Consider the following 26424-nt stretch of genomic DNA (forward strand, 5'->3'; position numbering starts at 1 on the left):
TAACCCAAGGTCTTAACCACTGTTCTATGGGACAGTGTGGACTCAATTGGCAGATAATTGAGGCAGATCACAAGAGGCAGGTTAGAAGGGAAAAATAGTCTTTACTAGTATTCTTCCAGAGCCAACACAAAGGATCCAGCATAAGAGCTGGGTTGAGCAAGGTACAAAATCCACACTGGATGATGCAGGCAAAAGAGTCCAAAACATAAAAGGTCTGACAAAAAGTCCTTCAGGGAAGACTAAACAGGAAAACACAAAAGCATGGGCTAGGCAAGAGACCTTCAAGACTGAGCTAAGATACAAGCAAATGCTAGTCTTTAAATATACACAGGTTAACACTAACTAGCTAGGCACAGGTGATTTCATTGAACCAATAATGAGCAGAGAATTAGGAGGAAGATGTGGAAGGCCTTGTGCTCTCAGTTTCCCTCTGCTGGACAGACCGTTGTGTGACAGGGCCCCCCCCTTTACGGCCTGCTCCCGACGGCCCAGGACGATCAGGATGCAAGCGATGGAATGTCTTGATCAGGTCTGGGTCTAAGATGTGTCGTGCTGGCACCCAGGTACGCTCCTCGGGCCCATAACCTTGTCAGTCGACCAGGTAGTGAAAGCCACGGCCACGGCGTCTTGAATCAAGCAACCTTTCCACTGTGTACGTGGGACCACCTTCTATAATACGAGGGGCAGGAGGGGTGGTGGCTGGGGGAGACAAAGGAGAGGTTAATACAGGTTTCAAATGAGAAACATGAAAAGTAGGTCTTACTCTTAAAGACCTCGGTAGGGCAAGCTGGTAGGTAACAGGGTTGACCCGTCTGGTGATTTTGAATGGGCCAACAAATCTTGGGGCAAGTTTCTTGGATACAACCTTTAATGGTAAGTCTTTAGCTGAGAGCCAGACTCTTTGTCCGACTCTGAAGTGTGGAGTTGCCCTCCTTCTCTTGTCTGCATACCTCTTGTAGCGGATGGAAGCACTCTTCAAGGCTACGTGAGCCCTTTTCCATGTCCTTCTGCAGCGCTCAATGAATCTCTCAGTATTAGGGACTCCAACCTCTATCTCTTGGCTGAAGAACAATGGTGGCTCAAACCCAAATTGACACTTAAATGGAGATATACCAGTGGAGGAGCTGCGTAAAGTGTTGTGTGCCAGCTCTGCCCACAGCAAGAAACGATTCCAGGAGGATGGCTGATGAGACGTGAAGCAGCGAAGGTATTTCTCTAACTCCTGATTTATCCTTTCTGTTTGGCCATTTGACTGAGGGTGGAAACCTGAGGAGAGACTGACAGAAGAGCCTAACAGGGACCAGAATGCTTTCCAGTAACAAGACATAAACTGGGGACCTCGATCAGACACAATGTCCACTGGAATTCCATGGATTCTTACCACATTCTGAAGAATAAGGTCAGCAGTCTCTTTGGCAGAGGGAAGTTTAGGTAACGGAATGAAGTGTGCGGACTTAGAGAAGCGGTCCACCACCACAAGTACAACAGTGTTACCTTCCGATGCTGGTAAACCAGTGATAAAATCCATGGAGATGTGAGACCAGGGGCGTTGTGGGATAGGCAAAGGATGTAGAAGGCCGGCAGGACGCTGATTAGAGGATTTCTGTTGAGCACAGACTGGGCAGGCTTGTACAAAAGATCGGACCGCTCTTGTCATCTCCGGCCACCAGAATAAAATTGAATAAAACTCTGAATAAAATCCAACGTCCTCTCAGTTCCTGAATGTCCAGCAAGGGCAGAAGCATGACCCCATTGGAGGACCTCGGATCTTGCTTCCTTGGGCACAAACAAACATCCTGCTGGGACTTCATCAGGAATGTGTACACCCCGTAGAGCCTCACGCACCGTATCCTCAACGGACCGACGAACTGGTGCAAGAATGCAGTCTCTGGGGATGATGAACTCTGGGGAACGGTCCCTCTGGGAACAATCATACTGGCGTGACAAGGCATCAGCCTTAACATTCTTGGATCCAGGTCTGTAAGAGATCACAAAATTAAAACGGGTAAAAAACAGAGCCCACCTGGCCTGCCGAGGGTTAAGGCGCTTTGCCTGCTGTAGGTAGGACAGGTTTTTGTGGTCTGTCCACATAATAAAAGGATGCTTGGCCCCCTCCAGCCAGTGGCGCCACTCCTCCAGTGCAAGTTTCACAGCAAGGAGCTCTCGGTTACCCACATCATAATTTCTCTCAGCTGGCGACAGGCGTCTGGAAAAGAAAGAACACGGATGGAGTCTGTTATCTGTGATAGACCTTTGGGAGAGCACTGCTCCAACTCCCTCTTCTGATGCATCCACCTCCACGATAAACGGCAATTCGGGGTCTGGGTGTACCAGGATTGGGGCAGAAGAGAACAGTCCCTTTAACCTGTCGAACGCCTGCTGAGCCTCAGTAGTCCAGTGGATACGAGCGGGTGACCCCTTAGTAAGTGAGGAGATGGGTGCTGCAATAGTGCTGAAATTGCGAATAAACTTCCTGTAGAAGTTGGCAAAACCAAGAAATCTTTGTACCTGCTTTAGTGATTTGGGCTGGGGCCAGGTGGTGATGGCAGACACCTTCGTTGGTTCCATCTCGACGCCTTCTTGTGAGACAACATAGCCTAGGAATGAGACTTGGGGCACATGGAAATCACATTTTTCAAGCTTAACGAAAAGGTCATTTTCAAGAAGCCTCCTCAGAACCTGTTGGACATGGTGAATGTGTTCCTGTAGAGAGTCTGAGAAAATCATTATGTCGTCTAGATAGACAAAAACAAAATGATTCAACATCTCCCTCAAGATGTCATTGATGAAGGCCTGAAACACAGCTGGGGCATTAGCTAACCCAAAAGGCATGACATGATATTCCCAGTGGCCAGTTGGGGTACTGAAGGCTGTTTTCCATTCGTCTCCCTCCTTTATGCGTACCAAGTTGTATGCACTCCGCAGATCTAACTTCGAAAAGATCTTAGCTTTCTGAAGTAGTTCAAAAGCCGATGACATTAGTGGGAGAGGGTAACGATTCTTAACAGTCACCTTATTGAGCCCACGATAGACTATACAGGCCCTAAGACTACCGTCTTTCTTAGGGACGAAAAAGAAACCAGCACTAGCTGGTGAAGATGATGGGCGAATAAAACCAGTACTCAAAGCATCCTGGATATATTCGTTCATGGCCTTAGTCTCTGGGGCAGAAAGGGAATATAGGTGACCTCTAGGTGGGAGTGCGCCAGGAAGAAGGTCAATAGCACAATCATATGGTCTATGAGGGGGTAGCTTAGTAGCACGCTGTTTGCTAAACACTTCTCTCAAGTCATAGTAATCAGGGGGCATGAGTGTTAGATCTTGTTAGATCTAGTTAGATCTATTCAAGGAACTGGCACTCACCTCAATAGCTGCCAGAACTTCTTTACTCCCAACCACAGTGGAAGCAGGAAAGGTACAAGAATCCTCGCACGCAGAGCCCCAACGAAGGAGAGTTCCAGAGGTCCAGGAGAATTGAGGGTCGTGAAGCCGCAGCCAGGGGTAACCTAGAATAAGGGGTTCTCTGGTAGACTTCCATCCATCCATCCAGCCATCTTCTACCGCTTATCCGGGGCCGGGTCGCGGGGGCAGCAGTCTAAGCAGGGATGCCCAGACATCCCTCTCCCTCGACACTTCCTCCAGCTCTTCCGGGGGGACACCGAGGCGTTCCCAGGCCAGCCGGGAGACATAGTCTCTCCAGCGTGTCCTAGGTCTTCCCCGGGGTCTCCTCCCGGTGGGACATGCCCGGAACGCCTTCCCAGGAAGGCGTCCAGGAGGCATCCGGAAAAGATGCCCGAGCCACCTCAACTGACCCCTCTCGATGTGGAGGAGCAGCGGCTCTACTCTGAGCTCCTCCCGAGTGACCGAGCTTCTCACCCTATCTCTAAGGGAGCGCCCAGCCACCCTGCGGAGAAAGCTCATTTCGGCCGCTTGTATCCGGGATCTTGTCCTTTCGGTCATGACCCAAAGCGCATGACCATAGGTGAGAGTAGGAACGTAGATTGACCGGTAAATCGAGAGCTTCGCCTTGCGGCTCAGCTCCTTCTTCACCACGACAGACCGGTACAGCGACCGCATTACTGCAGAAGCTGCACCGATCCGTCTGTCAATCTCCCGTTCCATCCTTCCCTCACTCGTGAACAAGACCCCGAGATACTTGAACTCCTCCACTTGAGGCAGGAGCTCTCCACCAACCTGAAGTGGGCAAGCCACACTTTTCCGACTGAGGACCATGGCCTCGGATTTGGAGGTGCTGATTCTCATCCCGGCCGCTTCACACTCGGCTGCAAACCGTCCCAGTGCATGCTGGAGGTCCTGGTTTTATGAGGCCAACACGACCACATCATCCGCAAAGAGCAGAGATGAAATCGTGTGGTCCCCAAACCTGACCCCCTCCGGCCCCTGGCTGCGCCTAGAAATTCTGTCCATAAAAATTATGAACAGAACCGGTGACAAAGGGCAGCCCTGCCGGAGTCCAACACGCACCGGGAACAAGTCTGACTTACTGCTGGCAATCCGAACCAAGCTCCTGCTCCGGTCGTACAGAGACCGGATAGCCCTTAGCAAAGGGCCCCGGACCCCATACTCCCGGAGCACCCTCCACAGGCCGCCGCGAGGGACACAGTCGAATGCCTTCTCCAAATCCACAAAGCACATGTGGATTGGTTGGGCAAACTCCCATGAACCCTCCAGCACCCTGTAGAGGGTATAGAGCTGATCCAGTGTTCCACGACCGGGACGAAAACCACACTGTTCCTCCTGAATCCGAGGTTCTACTATCGGCCGGATTCTCCTCTCCAGTACCCTGGCATAGACTTTCCCAGGGAGGCTGAGAAGTGTGATCCCCCTATAGTTGGAGCACACCCTCCGATCCCCCTTCTTGAAAAGAGGGACCACCACCCCGGTCTGCCAGTCCAAAGGTACTGTCCCCGACCGCCACGCGATGTTGCAGAGGCGTGTCAGCCAAGACAGCCCCACAACATCCAGAGACTTGAGGTACTCAGGGCGGATCTCATCCACCCCCGGTGCCTTGCCACCGAGGAGTTTCTTGACTACCTCGGTGACTTCAGCTTGGGTGATGGACGAGTCCGCCTCCGAGCCCTCAGCCTCTGCTTCCTCAATGGAAGACGTGACGGCGGGATTGAGGAGATCCTCGAAGTATTCCTTCCACCGTCCGGTGATATCCCCAGTCGAGGTCAACAGCTGCCCACCTCCACTGTAAACAGCATTGGTAGGGCACTGCTTCCCCCTCCTGAGGCGCCGGACGGTTTGCCAGAATCTCTTCGAGGCCGACCGATAGTCCTTCTCCATGGCCTCACCGAACTCCTCCCAGGCCCGAGTTTTTGCCTCCACAACCACCCGGGCTGCAGTCCGCTTGGCCCGTCGGTACCCATCAGCTGCCTCAGGAGTCCCACAAGCCAGCCAGGCCCGGTAGGACTCCTTCTTCAGCTTGACGGCATCCCTTACTTCCGGTGTCCACCACCGGGTTCGGGGATTGCCGCCTCGACAGGCACCGGAGACCTTACGGCCACAGCTCCGAGTGGCCGCGTTGACAATGGAGGTGGAGAACATGGTCCACTCGGACTCAATATCTCCAGACTCCCTCGGGATCTGGTCGAAGCTCTGCCGGAGGTGGGAGTTGAAGATCTCTCTGACAGGGGATTCGGCCAAGCGTTCCCAACAGACCCTCACAGTACGTTTGGGTCTGCCGAGTCTGTCCAGCTTCCTCCCCCGCCATCGGATCCAACTCACCACCAGGTGGTGATCAGTTGACAGCTCCGCCCCTCTCTTCACCCGAGTGTCCAAGACATACGGCCGGAGGTCGGATGAAACGACTACAAAGTCGATCATCGACCTCCGGCCTAGGGTGTCCTGGTGCCATGTGCACTGATGGACACCCTTATGTTTGAACATGGTGTTTGTTATGGACAAGCTGTAACTAGCACAGAAGTCCAATAACAGAACACCACTCGGGTTCAGATCAGGGGGGCCGTTCCTCCCAATCACGCCCCTCCAGGTGTCACTGTCGCTGCCCACGTGGGCGTTGAAGTCCCCCAGTAGAACGATGGAGTCCCCAGTCGGAGCACTTTCCAGCACCCCTCCCAGAGACTCCAAGAAGGCCGGGTACTCTGCACTGCCGTTCGGCCCGTAAGCACAAACGACAGTGAGAGACCTATCCCCGACCCGAAGGCGCAGGGAAACGACCCTCTCGTTCACCGGGGTGAACTCCAACACATGGCGGCTGAGCTGGGGGGCTATAAGCAAACCCACACCAGCCCGCCGCCTCTCACCATGGGCAACTCCAGAGTGGTGAAGAGTCCATCCTCTCTCGAGGAGTGTGGTTCCAGAGCCCAAGCCGTGCGTAGAGGTGATCCCAACTATCTCTAGTCGGAATCTCTGAACCTCACGCACAACCTCAGGCTCCTTCCCCACCAGAGAGGTGACATTCCATGTCCCTAGAGCTAGATTCCGCGTCCAGGGATCGGGCTGTCTAGGCCCCCGCCTTCGACTGCCGCCCGATCCACTTTGCACCGGCCCCTTACGGTCCCTCCTGCAGGTGGTGGGTCCACGGGAGGGTGGCCCCACGTTGCTCCTTCGGGCTGAGCCCGGCCGGACCCCATGGGGGGAGGCCCGACCACCAGGCGCTCGCATACGAGCCCCAACCCCCGGGCCTGGCTCCAGGGTGGGGCCCCGGCTGCGCCATACCGGGCGACGTCACGGTCCTCGTTTTTTTTGGCATCATTAGGGGGTTTTGAACCGCTCTTAGTCTGACCCGTCGCCTAGGACCTGTTTGCCTTGGGAGACCCTACCAGGGGCATATAGCCCCAGACAACATAGCTCCTAGGGTCATTCGGGTACTCAAACCCCTCCACCACGGTAAGGTGGCAGTTCAAGGAGGGGTAGACTCTGGTAGACTTGATCAGATAAAAAGAGATTGTTTCATGATGGTTAGTATCAATGGTCAAGCATAAAGGAACTGTTCTGAACTTGATTATTCCAGACCCTATCGGTCTGCCATCTAGGGCTTCAACCTTCCAGAACGAAGAGCAAGTCTCATAGGGGATACACATTTTCTTAGCCAAATTAATGTCCAAAAAGTTATCTGCTGCACCTGAATCCACAAATGCTTTCAAAGTCACGTTCTTCTCCCTGGTATCCCCCCAAGTAAGCATAGCTGGCAACAGTAAACAGGAGTGAGGAGTGTCAAACTGAGCAGTTCCAATTGCTAAGGTCCCCACTTCCCTTAGCGAGCTTTGGCTTTTAACGCTAACTCAGGGCAAGAAGAGCGCAAGTGGTTAGAGCCACCACAATAGAAGCACAGACCTTCTCTCATGCGTCTCTCTCTCTCCTTAGGTGAAATGCGGGTCCTACCCAGCTGCATAGGCTCTTCCTCTGTCTGTTGAGTTAAATGAGAAACTTCTGGGACGTTGAGAGATGATAACATGGGCATTTCTCGGGGAGTACAGCGTTCTCTTCTTCTTTCACGAATACGGTTATCAATTCGGACAGCCAAAGTTATGAGTTCCTCCAAGCTTGTACCCCAATCTCTACTGGCTAATTCATCCTTAACCCCCTCAGAGAGACCACAATAGAAGGTTGAAATAAGCGCCTCTGAATCCCACTTACTCTCAGAAGCCAGAGTACGAAACTCAATTGCGTAGTCGGCCACAGATTGATGCCCCTGATGTAGGTCTAATAGTCTCCTTGCCGCCTCACGGCCACTGACTGGATGGTCAAACACTTGTTGAATAGTCTTTGTGAACAGTTTTAGATCAGAGCAGATGGGGGACTGTTGTCTCCAGAGGGTTGAGGCCCAATCCAGTGCACGATCACACAACAATGAGATAATGTATGCAATCTTAGCCCTCTCTGAAGCAAAGGTGGCTGGTTGGAGTTCAAAAATGAGTGACACTTGAGTCAGGAAGCCCTTGCAGGTACCAGGCTTCCCACCGTAGCGCTGAGGGGTTGGAATCTTTGGTTCTTGGGGCATTGGTGCAGTTAATGGTGGGGTTTCTGGTGATGGTAGTACCACAGGTTCTCGAGGCAAGCATGTTTGTAGTTGTTGCAGCGACTCCCCAATCTGGTTCACAGCGTCTGTCAGTCTCTGGAGCTGTGTCTCATGTGTTCCAAGCAAAACTCCCTGTTTGCTAATGGCTCCGTGAATCTGTTCAGTATCTGCCAGGTCCATATCTTGTTTGGCTCAGTCTTGCTGTCAGGTCCAGGATTTGAACCCAGAGTGTGTTGCTTGTAACCCAAGGTCTTAACCACTGTTCTATGGGACAGTGTGGACTCAATTGGCAGATAATTGAGGCAGATCACAAGAGGCAGGTTAGAAGGGAAAAAATAGTCTTTACTAGTATTCTTCCAGAGCCAACACAAAGGATCCAGCATAAGAGCTGGGTTGAGCAAGGTACAAAATCCACACTGGATGATGCGGGCAAAAGAGTCCAAAACATAAAAGGTCTGACAAAAAGTCCTTCAGGGAAGACTAAACAGGAAAACACAAAAGCATGGGCTAGGCAAGAGACCTTCAAGACTGAGCTAAGATACAAGCAAATGCTAGTCTTTAAATATACACAGGTTAACAATAACTAGCTAGGCACAGGTGATTTCATTGAACCAATAATGAGCAGAGAATTAGGAGGAAGATGTGGAAGGCCTTGTGCTCTCAGTTTCCCTCTGCTGGACAGACCGTGGTGTGACAGCATTCATCATTTCTAAGCTATCAGGCCATGTTCTCCAGTGGGCTAAACTAAATAGGAAAAAGCTGGTGTAACCCCTCTCACCGGGTCCTTCACACCCCGCTCCGTCCGGGTCTCCGGCATGAGAGTCAGGCGCTCTAACAAGGAGGCTAAAGACTGTAGCGTCTAGCGTCTGTCGCTAGAGCGCCTATTGAGATAAGAGGAGTGAGGTTTACTCGCACAGCGACTACTAGCTGGCCTCCGTTACACTGGCACTCTGACAAACACTCTAGATGCCTTCATCACTCACTTTAAAGAGGTATTTGATCAAAAGGCAAGTTCGCTATCAGTTCATGATCAGCTTTTCTGTCAAAAACAAGGCAAATCTTCGGTGGCTGAGTATGCTTTCGTACGCTCACCACTGCTAGTGGATGGAATGAAACTGTTCTTATCACTGCTTACCGACAAGGATTGTCATCTTCTTTGCGGACTCATCTCGCCATCTACGATGACTGCTTTGGTTTGGTAAACCTCATTCAAAGATCCATCCGTGTTGCTTTACTGTCTGTGAACATGTTACCTGCCCTGCATTCTCCGCCTGCTGCCAATGCCACCACCGCACCTCCAGCACCAGTCCCCGAACCCATGCAAGTTAATTAATTTCATCTATCACCTACAGAGAGAAAGAGGCATTCAACAACATCTATGCCTCTTTTGTGGGGCTGAGGGACATTCATTTGACGTCTGAGTGTCCTGTACGACCACCTCGCCCAGCGGTGAGTAACATTAATGTACATCCCAGAATAACCTCTTTGCTGCATATTCCTGTATCAGTGATGTCTGGCCATCATTATGTTTCAGCAAAGGCCCTTATTGATTCAGGCTCCGCAGAAAACTTCATTTCAAGAGACTTCATCGACTGCTTCCAAATCCCGAAGATCCCTTGTCAGACGGAACTGAATGTGCATTCTATCCTGGGTAAGCCGCTTGGAAAAGGCTGTATATATTACTGTACTGCGTCCCTCAAACTATGCATCGGAGTAACCCACTCTGAATCAATATCGTTGCTGGTGGTGGATGGATCAATGGCCAACATCATCCAGGGATGCCCCTGGTTACAACAACATGCCCCTCATGTCTCCTGGACTACCGGCGACATCCTCTCATGGAGTGAGGAGTTCTTTGATTCTTGTTTAAAACTTTCTATCAGAATCAAACCAGCAGCTGATTCTTCCAATGTGCTCTTACAAGCAACCACCGTTGTCCAGAGAAACACCACCAGGTCAAGATTCATGAGGAATCTGGGGTGTTCCAGGATGTGTTCAGTAAACAACAAGCCACACATTTACCACCTCATCGGCCATGGGATTGCGTAATAGAATTACTGCCTGGTGCCACCCTGGCTAAAGGAAGAGTGTACCCACTATCCATTCCAGAACAAAAGGCCATGGATGAGTATGTAGAAGAGGTTCGTACCCTCAACAAACAGTTGTCATGTACAAATATCCCCTTCCTCTGGTCCCAGCGGCTCTGGAGAAGCTATGAGGTGCAACAATCTTCACCAAGTTGGACCTGAGCAGCATGTTCAATTTCATTCGGATCCGAAGGGGAGATAATTGGATGACCGCCTTCAAAACACCATCTGGGCACTAGGAATATCGGGTCATGCCTCACGGGCTGTCCAACTCACCCTCTGTCTTCCAGGCCTTCATGAATGAGGTGTTCCGGGAGTACCTTCATCACTTCGTGATCATCTACATTGACGATATCCTCATCTACTCCCAAATGAGGTAAACCGTCACCTCCTCGTTGCACAGGACCTTCAAAAGTTAAGACAACAACCTGTACCTCACGTTGGAGAAATGCAAGTTCCATCATTCATCCATGCAGTTGTGTGCAGTACTGGCCCACTTCCCTCTTCGGTGAAAGAACTTCAGCGATTCTTGGGCTTCGTAAACATCTACTGACGCTTCATCTCCATCTTCAGCACCTTATCAGCTCCTCTTTCCTAAGGCCGTGTGTCCACCAAAGCGCTTTTAGCCAGCTGAAAACGCTAGGCGCTCTGCTGCAAACGCCTAGCTGTGGGCGCTTGAAAGCGTTTTGCCAGCGTTGCGTTTTTTTCAGTTGAGACACTTTGCTTGTTATGATACGGAATATCCGCGAAAGTGTTTCTAGTATCTCATTTCACAAATACTTTGTTTCTGTGTTGATTCTATATTAAAATGTCAATACAATGTAATGTATTTTCTCTGGCTCTTGTTTTAAATGATTTTGTTCCGTTATTATGCTTGTTGTTGTCATCTGTTGTCGTACGTTGTACAAGCAGAATGTGGCAGACGCGGTTGGTCGGTGTGGTATTAGTCCCGCCCCTCCTCCACTGTGATTGGACGGTTGGATAAAAAGTGACAGTGATGAGCGCTGCGTTTTACCAAAAGTTGAACATTCTTCAACTCTCGGCGACCTGTAAAAAACGCCAAACGCTCAGCGCTTCAGCGTGAAAAAGACGCTCAGCGCCTCGTTACGCTCATGGCGTTTTAAAAACGCGCCACTCCCATTGAAAACAATTGAAAAAACACGCCAGCCGCGTGAAAAAAACGCTTTGGTGGACACACGGCCTAACTGTTATGCAAGAACCCCAAGTCTCTTTCCTGGACTTCAGCTGCAACGGAGGCATTCACCACCGCTCCCACCTTAATCCATCCTAATCAAGATTTACCATTGATTGTTGAAGTTCATGCTTCCACCACTGGTGTGGGAGCAGTGTTGTCACAGCTCCCTGGGGACCCACCTAAACTCCATCCATGTGCCCTTTTCCCCAAAAAGTTATCCCCGGCGGAGCAGAACTATGACATCAGTAACCGGGAACTTCTTGCTATCAAGTCAGTGTTGGAGGAATGGCGTCACTGGCTGAAAGGGGGCTAACCATCCCTTTGAGGTCATTACAGACCACTGGAATCTAGAATATCTCAGAGAGGCTAAACGTCTGAACCCTTGCCAGGCCCATTGGGCCTTATTCTTCACCCAATTTCAGTTTACTGTTACCTACCGTTCTGGCACGAAGAATCTGAAAGCAGATGCCCTTTCTCGTATGCATGCACCTGATCAACCTAACAGTAATCCAAAGACAATCCTCCCTCCAGCCGCCTTCGTCTGTCCCATTTAATGGGCCCTGGACGACCAGATCGCAGAAGCCACCTGCACTGAACTGCTCAGCCGGGAGGTCCTGAGGGATGGATTTATGTTCCATCTGCTCTGCAACTGTCCCTCGTGGACTCAGAACACATTTCCCTGGGGTGCGGTCATCCAGGCAGTCATCAAACCCTCTTGCTCATCCGCAACCGTTATTGGTGGCCTGGCATGTCTCAGGAAGTCAACCGCTTCGTCCAAGACTGCACCATATGCGCCATCTCCAAGTCACCACGCTATCTTCCTGAAGGAAAGCTCCAACCACTGCCCATTCCTGGCCGACCCTGGTCACACCTAGGAGTGGATTTCATCACGGACCTACCTGTCTCTGACTCTTTTACCTGTATCCTTGTGGTCGTGGATTGATTCTACAAAGCCTGCCGCCTCGTCTCCGTTACAGGATTACCATCGCCTATGGTGACTGCTGAGGCTCTATTCACTCATGTGTTTCACAAATATGGCTTACCTGTGGACGTTGTCTCGGATTGTGAACCTCGGTTCATCTCCAGAGTATGGAGGGCATTCTTCCGTCTCCTAGGTGTGTCAGTGAGTTTAACATCTGGCTACCATCCACAATCAGACGGAGCAGAAGATACAGGAGGTAGGATGCTTCCGGAGATCTTATTGCCATTGCCTCCAACACAGCTGGAGCGGGTATCTTTCCTGGGCGTATTATGCTCAAAACTCTCTGCACCAACCTACCACTGGCTTTACATCATTTCAGTGCGTACCCGGCTTCCAACCGCCCATGTTTCCCTGGTCAGGAGATCAATTCAGAGGTTCCAGCTGTCAATCACTGGTTCCAGGAGAGCGAGAGGGTCTGGGACTCATAAGCACATGTCCATCTGCAAAGTGCAGTAAGGAGGCACAAGAGTCAGACCGACCTATGCAGAGTTGAAACACCCATCTACCAACCTGGTCAAAAGGTCCGGCTCTACACCAGGGACATACGCCTCCGGCTGCACTGCCGCAAGCTGAGTCCCAGATACATTGGGCCATTTACCATTCCAACCCAGTCACTTACCGTCTCAACTTATCTTCACAATACAGAGTTTTACCCACCTTCCATTTGTCTCTGTTAAAGCCTCACCGACCTTCTTTTCTCCCTTCTATGTCACATATTCAACCATTCCACCAGTGTCAGACCCTGCAACTCCACCCACTCGTTCAAACTCACCAGAGTATTGATCAGATTTCATTAAAAATATTTTCATTTGTGTTCCGAAGATGAACCTATTCATCTTATTATTTTAGTCTTATTATTACTTTTTAAAAGAACAGATATTCCATTGTCTACATAAGTAGTCATGATACAAACATTTACACAAAAATCTGAAAAATGTTAATTACCAGATGTTGCACGACAGGACGCTGCTTGAAATGTCATGCCAACCACTTATGTCCTGCTCACGAGTGAAGGCGTGATGACGCCAGCAGAGTGAGAGGCTTTTGGGAAATGAAACGCCAGATAACATTGACTATGTATTGCCATTTATTTTATTATTATATACAGCAATGTATATCTGTCACTTGAAAAAAAAAAAAAAAGAAGAAAACAAGTAGATGATGATCATTGCGTTTTCAAAAGCACAATGTACAAAATTGCACAGAATATACAATATTATAAAAAATTCAAGACAAAACACATATTTTAGGAATTTAGGACCTATTAAAAAAAACTATGACAGGGAGCTCAAGACTTTATTAACGCACAATGCAATATTGCAGCTACAAACATATTTCCCAATCCCATTTTTAATTTATGTAATGTTGTAATTTCCCAATGAAAACTAATTTATCTTATCCTGTGAGATGTTTGATGATAACCCTGTGATATCAAAAAGCTTAAATAAGAATGCATGATATATCCGTCTGAGCCATTATCAGTTTTTTTTTTTATCAGTATTGGTCTGAATTGGCTGATAACAGAAGCCGATATTTTATCCTTTTCAGTCAATTGATTTTTACGCCAGGCAACAAAAGCACTGAACTGTTATTTATCTTTCCTATCATTCATGTTAGATGTTACAATGTCTGATTTCACTTCTAGATGAGAGATTTGATTGTGAACACTGTTTTTAAGACAACAGACAACAGAATATATATATAGGATACAGTAGTGGCTAAAAGTGATGTCCGGAGGGGATATTTGTTTTTAGTGATCCTACAAACCATCAAAATATGAGGAAAATATTTTATATATTTTAAATAATTAAATATGAAGGGAGAACAAAACACTAAACTTTGATAAGGTATTTATCAAACAAAATTATTTGGCAAAAAACAGCTAACTACAGCTACAGTTGCTATTTTACAATACACACACACAAAAAATGCATAGAAAAACAAAAGGTTCACAGGAAAAATCATACATTGACTAAAATATAATCAGTTATTAATATTCTGTTGGTTTTTGCATGTTCATAATTTCTTTGTATGACAGCCTGGCTGGCCAAAAATTATCTCCGCACAATTTGGCATGTTTCAATGCGTTATCACAAATAAAACAATTGACTTTGAGCACAACTACACAAAATGATTACAAAATCTTGAACAAATTTGAACAATATCTGAATAAAGGGTGAAGATGTCAATTTCCCAAAGCCGGACATCACTTTTGCCCACTACTGTACATTATCAGTCCATGGCCTTGGTAAAGTTGCATCCCTAATTTTGAAAGAAGCTGAAATATGCAGTGCCACATGATCTATGTTTTAAAGTACAGAACTGTTGGCAATATATCCTGCCCAACAGCTAAACAACACGCAACTTACATGAAATACAAAAGTTTGAAATAAACAAACACATGAATATGTTTTACAAATAAACGATATAAAGTGGGGTCCAAAAGTCTGTAAAATGAAGACGAAATATGCACAATTTCTTTTTGCCTAATCAAATAAGCGACTTTTCTCGAGCGATTTTCTTCTTCCATTGAAGCTCAAGATGCTCTTTATATCATCTCAAATCATGCTGGAGAACATCGACGTCAGGATCTAGATCAGTTCATCTCATGATCATTCTGATAATAGTTAGTGAAGAAGCATTTTATGTTGCAAAATAGAAGAACTTTTGAACCCCACTATAGCAAATGATGAAAAACCCCTCTGATATCAGAGTCTTTCATTTAATCATTGTACACTGATGAAACACGGGTCTTTTCTGGCATTAGAACAGTGATGTAAAAAAGGCAGATACATAGAATAATGTACTAAACTTAAGGAGGGCGATATGGAAAGATATCATATTGTTCAGTCTCTCTACATATAGGCTCGTACTTCTCCCCGCCTGCTGCAGAGAGTGGCCATACTGTTTGGTCGTAACAATTTGGGATTGATCTGAGCTGAACAATCTTTCAGAGCGGCCTCTTGTGTTAGCTTCCCTCTCCTCCGTTTACTCGCGCTTTGCTCTGCCCTTCCGCTTTCTCCTCCCGCTCTCAGCCACTGCCGGCTTCTCGTCCATCTTGGCAGCGTTTCCATTACTAGACGTCAGGGCTCCATTAGAGGCTCCGTTATGAAGGGCTTTGCCGGGTTTGGACGCGGTCTCGCGGCGGGGCTGCCGACGGTACGTCTGGTAATAGAAATTGCCAAAGAGGATGATGAAGGTGAGGGCGTATCCAATCAGACACCAGTGCATCCACTTCGGGAACGGGCAGTCAGAGTACAGCGACAAGGCCGTGTGGCCAATGGTGACGTGAAACTGGATCTGTGGAAGAAATTAAAAGACACATGATAACTCATAAGTTCCCAGAGCCTGATCATTGGTTTAGACATGACTGATTTTCAGTTAGTGGCAGTTTTGAAAAATGAAACATCTTCAAAGTTCTACAGTTCAATAGTGTTGGTTTGGTCTCTTTATGCTCACTAAAGCTGCATTTGTTTAATATTGTGTAATTTGTAATATTGTGAAATAGTATTATCATTTAAAATAACTATATTGAATGTGAATATATTTTGGGGCCAAGCACCAAAGGTTTTGAGTCTATGGTAGGCCATAGAACTGTTGCTAAAAATGATGAAATTTGGCACACTGATAGAGGACAGTCTCAACATTAACCACAGCAATTTTGGAGCTTTTAAAGGGATAGTTCACCCAAAAATGAAAATTATGTCATCATTTACTCACCCTCGTGTCGTACCAAATCCGTAAGACTTTCGTTCATCTTCAGAACACATTAATGAAGATCTTATTGATGAAATCTGAGAGATTTCTGTCCCTCCATTGACAGCTACACAACTACCGATTTGACGCTTCAAAAAGTTCATAAAGAGATTTTAAAATTAATCCATATGAATCGAGTCGATATGATGAACAGGTTGAATTTAGGCTTTTATTAACATATTAACATTCATCAACTCACACATCAGTTGTGGGAAACGGACGTTCAAGCATATTCGCTTGATTGGTTTGCTTGAACCAATGAGGATCATTCTCGTGTTAGCACATTTGAGCTTTCTGATGATCGATATGTGAATAAAAGACTAAATTAAATCTGTTCATATAAAGCGATCGAGTCTCTTCAGAAAATTGAGACTAAACTCCTCAGTTCATTAGGATTAGTGGATTAGTTTTATGATCTCTTATGGATATTATTTACATAAGTCCAACGGGTTTGGAATGACATGAGGGTGAGTAATTAATGACAGAATTTTCATTTTTGGGAGAACTGTCCAAAATCGCACTTACGTTTATGCTAATAACTTTGTTTCCTCCGAATCCATGGCGTTTCCATGACGATTTGACTGCATGTTATTTTCCGGCATGAAAATCAATTATAACTTCTAAATGGTTTATTCCAAAATCATAAAACTGGTCTCTTTTGATTCAGTGCAGCATACCGAGTCGAATGATATCCAATTGTCCCATATCGGCCGTATTGGGAGTCAGCTATTTTGAATTCTGTCGTAAAAGGGTGTATTTTACGAATGCATTAGCTAATCATTGCTAAACTCGGTATGTTCTCAAACCCTGAACGTACTCAAAAAGTTTCAGAACAGCGCCACCTTCTGGTCAAAATGTATAATGAAATTAGCTATAATTAAAAATGCTAATAGCCTTTGATTATTTTTGCCTAATTTAATGAAACTGTTGATAGATTCCTTGAGACATACCAAGAATCAATGATACCAACTATGTCAAACTTGTTGTCCGCCATTTCGAATTTCTTTGAAAACCTACTTTTTCGAACTCCTACCTAAAGTGTTGGTCCGATTTTCACCAAATCTGACTTAGATCATTTTCGGACCATGCTGGCAAAAAGTTATTATAAGCTTTTGGATTGACCGAACCATTCTCGAATAAAGCATCAACAAATTTGATGGGATGGAGCCAAGCTGATTCTGAGGCTGTAACTCTGCAAAGCTTCAGCATATTGACACCAAACTCTGTATGTGTCATTTTATCCTCACACTGACCACACAACATCAATTATGTAACAGTGCCACCTATTGGTCAAATACCATAAGCAATTAAATCATATTTGTGTGATTGTATTTTGACTAAAATCTAATAAAAATGTATTTAATTACTCATTGTTACAATTGGTCTGATGCTCCCAGCCATGTTATATGTTAAAATGTAATTTATTCCTGTGATCAAAGCTGAATTTTCAGCATCATTACTCCAGTCTTCAGTGTCACATGATCCTTCAGAAATCATTCTAATATGATGATTTGATGCTCAAGAAACAGCATTTATTTGAATTAGAAATTTTTTGTTTTTACAACAATTTACTTCACCCTTACTGAATAAAATAATTAGTTTCATTCCAAAAAAAATTTGGAACAATTACCCAAACTTTTAAGCAGTAGTGTATGTTTCATCTATATTAAAACATTTATCACATGTCCTGGAATAAGTCATTAGTCACATGTCGAACATAATAAAGCTACTAAGGTGAAAATTAATGGCATTTCTGATGTGTAAACAGTTACTCTGAAAAAACTGAATTGTATAAAATGCTTGATAGTGTGATGGTAATGACAGCGGAAGCTGCATTCTATAAATATCAAATAAATGGAAATTATGCATTTTTTACTTAGGGAAAAAGTGCCAAGAAAGAATAATTTTCAGTTTAACACTTTTTTTTAAGTATATTACAAAGGGGAAGTTATAATAATCAAAAATTAAACTGAAGTAAAGAATCCTCAAGTAAATTCTGGAAATTGATGATAAAAATTGGGATAAAATAGAATCATGTTTTTTTTCCTAAAGTTCCCCTAACTGAAGAACCAACCTTGTACTCCACATCAGTCTCAAAAGCGGCACTTGTTTTTTCACACATGCTTGTGAACACATACCATTTGGATGATTGTCAGATATTTCTTCCACCACAGATATTTCTGTATTTTTGGACCAAATGCGGCCAGCCCATAATACAAGTACATCAAGACATGGATGGCTGCGTTCATATGAGCCCCGAAGAATGCTGCAAAACAGACAGATGCACATTCAGTCCATTTCATATGAGTGGAAGATTATCAGTACAATGTCAGATTTGATCTGTTATTCAGACAGATTTGTTGTAATATAGCGCATGAATCATACAGAATGAACGACTTCAATGGTGTTGTTCTTTTCTGAGCTTGACAGACGTGGTCTGTATTTCTCATTTGTGTTGTTGTCTATGTGAAATGTTTCTGTAGCGACTTGAGGGATTTTTCTATTCCTGCGTGTGGTGCCTGTGTATTTAATACTTACACTGTCCACCGGCGACCCATTTGATGCCAATCCACCACAGAGTGAACATGGTGCAGTGGTGATAGACATGCAGGAAGCTGATTTGGCTGAACTTCTTACGTAAGATGAAAAACACAGTGTCGAGGTACTCCACACCTTTAGAAATAAAGTACCACCACAAGGCTGCTGCCACCTGCCATCAAAAGAAAAGATGTGTCTTTACTCAAGTATCATAACCCCGTTTCACGGAGAAGGCTTAAGTCTTGTCCCAGACTAAACATTTTTTTTTTAAATACAAACCATTATTGTATTATATTTCAGCATATACATACATTGCTAAACAGGTAATGAACATTATCTAGCTAACATTTAGCATTTATTTGGGGCTGAAATGTTATGTTACGTATATGAAACAAGCAAAGTATTTATCATAATGTACTTTAAATGACATTACAAATAATGTCAGAAAGATATCAGTTCTGCTGTTGTTCATAAATACCAGTAGTGATGTTGTACAATGAGGACGTTGTCACGGAAATAGAGTCATCAGTGTCCCAACGTGTAGTGAGCCAGCATCCTTTACCGTCCAGTCCCCGAATTCATGAACATGATATACTGATTCACAAGCTCGATTGTGAGCTGATTGTGACGCCTCAGGGTTTCTAACTATGTTCTCATTTGTTCCCATGGTTACTGATTATGTTCTTCACCTGTTTCTTGTTCAGTTCTCATTATCCCGTGTCTTCAAACCCTCAGTTTGGTTCTCTCTTTGTTTAGTGTTGTCTTTGTGTTACAAAGCAGTAATTACATTAACAAATTACATTAATTGAACTAACTTTTTTTTTAAACTTTTAACTTTGTTCGTCTGATTTTCACCATATCATCTTCAGACCATGCTGACCAAAAGCTGTTCTCAAATAACATGCGAACGAATTTGATAAAAAGCCTGTTTAAATGGATTTGAGGCTATATCTCCGCAACACTTTAGCGTATTGAAACGAATCTTGGTACATGTCGCAACATGTAACATTTCGGCACAGCGCCACCTACTGGTCAGGAGTTATGAAAATGGCTGTGTTTGGCTATAACTTCTGAACGGTTTGCTCCAAAATCATAAAACTGGTCTCTTTTGATTCAGTGCAGCATTCAAAATTTATAATAAAATTTTTAAAAAATGCTAATACCTTTTGATTAATTTTGCCTAAATTAATTAAACTTGAGACAAACCGAGAGCAATGACACCAATTATGTCATATTTGGTCGAACTTGCATAATTAGAAACAGTAACGGGTCCTGCTCTATGGATTTTCGTCTTTGTTTTTGTTATGATTAAAGTTTTATGGCTGCTAATAGATATCTTGCTCTATTCTTGTTTTACCAGTTGTGACAAGCAGATTGCACATTTTAGAGAATTACATTAATTGAAAGCAAAGAAATCAAGTTTAGAAGAGAAACACAGCCATCAATCATTCATTGTGCAATACAGCTTAACAAATGTATTAATATTATTTAATCTTTCTGGAAACACTCAAAATTTGTTGTGTTCATGATAACATCATGATGGTTCATTTACACCGAAAAACAAGATTATTAAAAACTACATTTGCATTTAAATGGTGCATGGCCTAGCTAAAAAAAAAAAAAATACACTAGTATCTGAGCATGAAAGTCAGATGGTGTTTGTGAATGTAATAATGTGAAGTCTCAGAGTGAAACCGAACTCCCCGGTCATCCCACTCTGGGAACACTCTTTAGTGTATCGAGTAACTGGAGAGCAGAATTACGTGTCCAGTTTCAGTGCCGAGTCCGGGTAACATTGTGATCCTATGTGGGAAGCACACTCACCCTCACTTCATTGGGATCATCTGAGTAGTCGACGGGCTGGCAGATGTAGCTGTAGTTGGCCGCCCGTGCTGCAAGGAAGAGCTGGAATAGAACAGGTAATAATTGACATCTGGACTATTTCATTGAGGGAATGGCACTGAATGTGATGTAAAAATAGTTTGATCTGAGCTGCAATTGGTATAAAGGATAATTCCTATTCATTCGTTTCTTCACCTCATGCATAAGAGAGGGCGAATTTAGATCTAGGACTAGCAAAGTTTCTAGATCTAGTATGGAAAACTAACACTGCATCCCAAATCGCATACCATCCATCCTAAATAGTATTTGAAATTAGAACTGGTGTGTCCCAAATCATAGTATTTTTAAATGAGTATTCCAAAGATACCTGGATGGTCTACTATTTACAGTCAAGCCTCGTTCAGACTGTCAGTGAGAATCCGATCAGATTTAGCAAGTGTGAACGGCAAAAGGTCACATGATATTAGATTTTTACAAAGAGCTACATTGATATGTGGTTTGAAATCCTATTCAAATCGAATTTCTGGAAATCCATTCCAGTCTGACTGATCTGATCGTATTTCGCATAATTTATGTGAATTTCTTACGCCACGTACAACGTAAATGTCATAAGTTGTCAAAGGAAACATGCTGAAAGTCGAATGAAATATATATAGATATAATAATAAAGCGGCTCTAAATAAGACAACATCTGTATTGCAAACCCCTCCATGTTGCAGTTGATGTTGTTTTTGACATATAATTATCAACTATGGGTGTAACGGTGCACAGAAGTCATGGATCGGTAAATTCCTCGGTTTTGGGGTCACGGTTCGAAACGAGTTGGGTACATTTACATGTCCGTCCCTCTCCCTCTCCCAGATTTCTGATTGCTTAAGAGAAGGAGATAAAGAGCCTACTTCACCTTTCCATGAGGAGACAGTGAGCAAAGCGGCACCTGAGGCTTCCCATTTCCAGAACACACATATTTCATCACTGGACTGAACTGGTGAGACTTATACGAGTCACGACACAAATCGGCACAATGCCAAATGATTCTGTCTAATTATAATAGCGGAAACAACTTAAAATACTCCATCATTTAGTGTCATACTGATAAGAGTAAGACATCATTCGAAATCATTGTACACACAATAAAAACAAATCTTTGTGCTTTTGTAACATAAAGAAAACAATCAGGATGCCACTTTCTGCTGTCTCGGTTCCCTTTCTGTGAAATTTGTGGACACAAACACAAATCGGATCTGAACAGTTATAATTTCAATAATTTCAGATCAGATTCCAGTCACACAAATAATCGGATTTGGACTTCGATTTGGAATCGTCGGATCCATGTATACACTCTAACGGCTAACATTGCCCACAACCCACTGCGCGCTGGACAAGGATTCGATTAGAACTACAAACATGAATGAATAAAAACTACAAACATGGCGGATATGCGAGTCCAACGGTTAAGTAGAGAGGTTTAGATAAAGGGTTTGAGTGATTTAATAATCAGTTTATAACCTGACGAAAAGATATTTATTCAATGATATCAACATTATATTTCATCTGCAACAGCATTGTGAACATTTATAAAAGTTCATTAACTTTTAAATACATCATTATGCAAACACATGAGGAGAGTCTCTGCATGAAAGACCCATGACTGAAACGAAAAAGGATGCAGCATAAGACATTAATAAACTTATGGTGTATGGTAATAAAAATGGGAGTTTGCAAAAAATAATGAGCAAATGAGCAATAAACCAAAACAATATAAAGTAAGATTAAATAGAATCTCATCAGCAAATGACAATTTTCACATTTCAATCAATGTTGGCTGATTTAATTAATTTCTCAAACCTGACTTCTGACCATCATGTATTCTGTCCAAATGAAGTTGATGTTGCTGAATCATAAACACCCAGAGAGATGGTACAGTAGTTACAATTCACTGCTAAATATAGCAGTAATGGTACATGTATAGCAGCTAGCACGAGCACCACTGTACTGCAGTTATTTGGCGCTGATGAATATGCAGTTTCTAATAAACGAGGTGTGTATTCACCATAGGCAGATTTAAACTGAAACTAAATAAAAACACTAAATAATCATTCTCAAAAAGGATAAACGCAATAAATATGTATGCATGAAGCATAAAAACCCCTGCTGAGAGTTTGGGTGAACTCACCTCTTTGAAAATGAAGAAGTTAAGGATGACCATGCTGAAGTTGTAGATGATGAGGGTCTTCCTCAGCTGGAAGGCTTCTCTGCCCTGCATGTACTTCGGTCCCAGCCAGAGGAAGAGCAGGTACGAGGAGCTGATGGCCAGCGTGGGCAGCGGAGAGTCCATCAATGGCCATTTCTGCACACGCTTGTCTACAAACAGACATGAGATCCCTTTATTGCGGTTTTATCTGTAATCTACAAATGTCTATAAAATGCACTTGCATCAGTTTTTCCTGTTTCCTGGCAAATCAGCATCTTAGAAAGATTTCTGAAGGATCATGTGACACTGAAGACTGGAGTAATGATGCTGACAATTCTGCTTTGCATCACGGGAATAAATTACATTTTAAAATGTATTCAAATAGAAAATTGCAATAATATTTTACAATATTCCTGTTTTAACTGTATTTTTTATTAAATAAATGCAGCCTAGAGCAGAAGAGACTTTTAAATAATATATATTTAATATAATAATTGGGATGTTTCCAAACTTTTGACAGATATTGTCAATTATTATTCTACTTCTTGTCCGAACTATAATTGCCAGCATTGTAGCCTATAATTTCTAACATTTACATTCATTAAAGTCTGTTCTTGTTCACCAAAAGTGAAACCTGCAGTCGCTCTGTCTTATGGTCAAAATCTAATAACAGGCCTTTCCTGCTCCCGGCTTTATTAATTCGCATGGATATCATGCATCACATTCAGATCACTGAAGTCAAGACCAGTTTACCTGCAATAGTGAGACTCCATTTGTAGAATTCCACAGTGTCGTTGATTATATGCTTTAAAAAATCCATCGCTGAGACTCAAATCTGAATGGTCTGAGAACACATAAGAAAGATAAGTTGGTGCAATGGTAAAATAAAACACACAATGGACTTGGAAAGCCATGTGGCCATGCTTTAATACATTGGTGTGTAGTTTGGGAAAGGTTTTATTACAGTGATGGTGGGGATGGGAAAAGGCTTTATTGTGACGGGGAGGAGGAGGTGGGGTGTAATTCAGCATCAGCACAAAGACTAGAACAGCACGTGTCAGCAGCAGCACAGGTCTGCTCAACACGATCTGAATTACAATGGTAATAAATGACACATTATTCATGAAGAGACACACTTGCATCCGGTTGAACACGCTGTATAGGCCAATCGGTCAAATATGTCGTTGCATATCAAACGCCATCACAGCCTCTCCCAAATCACCATTAGAAGAAACAAGAAGGCTTTTATTATTAGTTCCTCTAAATGACGACAGGTTAACGAAAGATGCAAGGCAAACATTCAGGGATCAATCGCGCAAACGTTTCGATGCGGCAAACGCGCAATATTGCTGCGTTTACAGTCTATTCTCTCTTACACCCCTAAAATACTTAACAACATCACAGACTTCACATTAAACTGACATTTAGCGTCGTTCCCGAACGCGGTAATGACGATTTCCGTTCTTACCGTAGCGAGATTAAAATCTCTTTCTAATGACATTCAGCGCAAGGTCGCGCGCTCCCGTTATTCCGTGCTGTGAGGAACACCTTCTTCCCGGATTTATCCGGATCTGCTCAAAGGCCTGTGGCTGAAGCAGACGGCAATAAAAGCATCGGTGTGTAGAGCATCCTAGAGGGTTACTGGCATCACTGCGGCTCTCGGGTCGCTCCCCTAGACTCTCACAGCAATGAGTGAGCGCGGCTCAACTGCGCATGCGCAGGAACAGGTGCAATCCTCTTGATTTTAAAACCTTCAATCTCTACTCCGCCCTCAATATTTGATGATGTGAGGTTTGATAAAACACTAGTGACTAGACAATCATTGATGATACTTTTATGTGAAGTGAGATATCTGATCCATATTAATATGTATAAGTATTGGATTGGCCTACTGTTTAATTTGGGCACATGATTAACATCTTTTAAAAAAGGCTAGTTGATAAAAACAAAACAAAAAAAACCCTGTTGTGTTCTCATGCTTGCCCAAATTAATTAAGCATTACATATCCAACCTCACATAAAACAGGCAGAAACCCTGTGGCTATAGTTCATTCTTGAATGCTAATAACAGTGATAACAGGAGAGCAGAAGCCATTTTGTCTGAAATGTTCCCAGCATACTAATGTTATTCATTTAGCTCATTAATTTGGTACAATTTATTAGCACTTTAAGACAGTTTTTATGCAAATTTACTTTGAAAATCACCTTTCTAAAATGTAATGCACCCTGCATAAAATAACGTTTCATTTGTTTAATTCATTAATTTGCTGCTTTAGCAATCAATTTCCTATTAAAGATGAAAATTAGTTGGTAGCAAGCCCCTGGAGACTTGGCCCCTAATATAGAATGGGAGAAATTGGGCCGCCCGGGAGCATAATAAAATCTCAACTCCTAGAATAAAACTAAGAAGGGCAACACATTTTTTTTTCTGCCAAGCTCTAAGGCCCTGTTTACCACTGCTATTAAGAAGCGCTTTGGTCGATCGGATCACAAGTATACGAGGGAGACACATTTACACCTGGTGTTTTAATCCGTCTCTTTTGTCCACTTTTAAACACTTCTGTCCTGATTTCTTCAAAGGGGAGGGTCTTTGGGCGGATAAATGTATGGGCTTTCAATCTAATGGACAAAATAAGCTTGTGCAATTTACATTTGATTGCGACCAAAGACGATGGAAAAAGCAGCAGCTTTTTTTTCTGCTCTGACAGCCACAAGACCAGCCGAACACTGTGAGTGTGTGTTAGAAATCAGGAATGGTGAAAGAAAATTGTGCTTGGTACGTTTTTCCATCTTCAAATGAAACTTTGGTCTTCAGTCGACAAAGTTTAAATCCTGTATGGCTAGAGCTCTTCCCATAATGTTCATGCATCAGGTCAGTAGACAGAGAGTAGACGGTCTTTTGTGGCTGTTTGAACACAATCGACCACATGAGCGTTAACACTACGAGAGCAATCCGGTCAAATGCGTTTTCGACTGCCTCTGGAAGTGGTCGAAAGTGGATAAGCTTAAAACATTTTAGACCCCGTTTACACCTGTATTTAGCGTCGTCCACTTGTGATGCATGTAAGTTCCTGATGTTCACAAGAGAGCCTAGCCCTAATTAGACCTTTTCACTGACTGCGAGTGGGTAAAAAACGTCTCTACCTCATAAGCCCCACAGGGGAGAGTCACAGAAGTAAAGAAACCACCAGAAAGGGAAAGAGAGATGGGGGTGAGAGCTCAATTTTATCCAGCTCAATCTCCTGATTTTTCCTTCTTCCTAGCCGAAATCACGGCCCTGAGGTCCAATTCCAGCTACTCGAAGGAGGAGGGGCTCGGCCGCCACACTCCTCTTCTGTAGGAAGGAACTTCTTTCTCAGCAACTCGTTCCCAGAGAAGGACGAGAAAGACCCAAAGACTTTGAAGGAGCCTGACCTGGCGAGGGATAAACTTAAAGGCAGTGGATTGTGCTCTCGCCTCCCTAAACTTCACCACCACTGCGGAGACTGGGGAATCGAGGAGGGCGGCCTTATTAATTTCCCCGATGCACGACAGATTAAGCCTCACATGCTTCTCCACTGCCACCATAGCTGCCATGGAACGGCCAATAGAACAGGCCGCCTGTTAGCGACTGCCAGGAGATAGACCCTCGCCTTGGTCCTGGTCTTTAAAAAGGTCGACCTTCTTAAAGGTGTTCAGCGCACCACCTACCTGACCTGCCACCGCATATGATTTGCCAACCAGCCTCGAAGTTGTCTGGCACGGCTTAGATGGGAGAACGGGAGCCTTCAAAGATGAGGATGTTCCTGGGTAGAGATAGCTAGCCAAATTCTCTTAAACCCG

The 26424-nt window shown here is 44.3% G+C and overlaps 1 protein-coding gene across 1 annotated transcript; it reads right to left on the minus strand.

The window, feature by feature from the left end:
- Nucleotides 1-13343: 13343 nt before the first annotated feature.
- Nucleotides 13344-24321, minus strand: elovl4a (ELOVL fatty acid elongase 4a). The gene is made up of 7 exons (XM_079894216.1): nt 24071-24321; nt 23356-23446; nt 22585-22772; nt 20391-20471; nt 18567-18738; nt 18167-18294; nt 13344-15572 (listed from the first exon to the last, which is right to left on the minus strand). Exons 2-7 carry the CDS (start codon nt 23420-23422, stop codon nt 15261-15263), a joined length of 948 nt encoding a protein of 315 aa, XP_079750342.1. The 5' UTR covers nt 23423-23446; nt 24071-24321; the 3' UTR covers nt 13344-15260.
- Nucleotides 24322-26424: the final 2103 nt, after the last annotated feature.

The sequence above is a fragment of the Squalius cephalus genome (assembly GCF_949319135.1).
Source record: "Squalius cephalus genome assembly, chromosome: 15".
Taxonomy (NCBI): Eukaryota; Metazoa; Chordata; class Actinopteri; order Cypriniformes; family Leuciscidae; genus Squalius; species Squalius cephalus.

Excerpts from the sequence above, each read along its gene's own strand:
- elovl4a (XM_079894216.1), bottom strand. The coding sequence starts at position 23,422 with ATGGATTTTTTAAAGCATATAATCAACGACACTGTGGAATTCTACAAA. Across the intron at positions 22,773-23,355 it reads ATGGAGTCTCACTATTGCAG|ACAAGCGTGTGCAGAAATGG; the intron begins GTAAACTGGTCT and ends GTCTGTTTGTAG. Across the intron at positions 18,739-20,390 it reads ATGATCCCAATGAAGTGAGG|GTGGCAGCAGCCTTGTGGTG; the intron begins GTGAGTGTGCTT and ends TTTTGATGGCAG.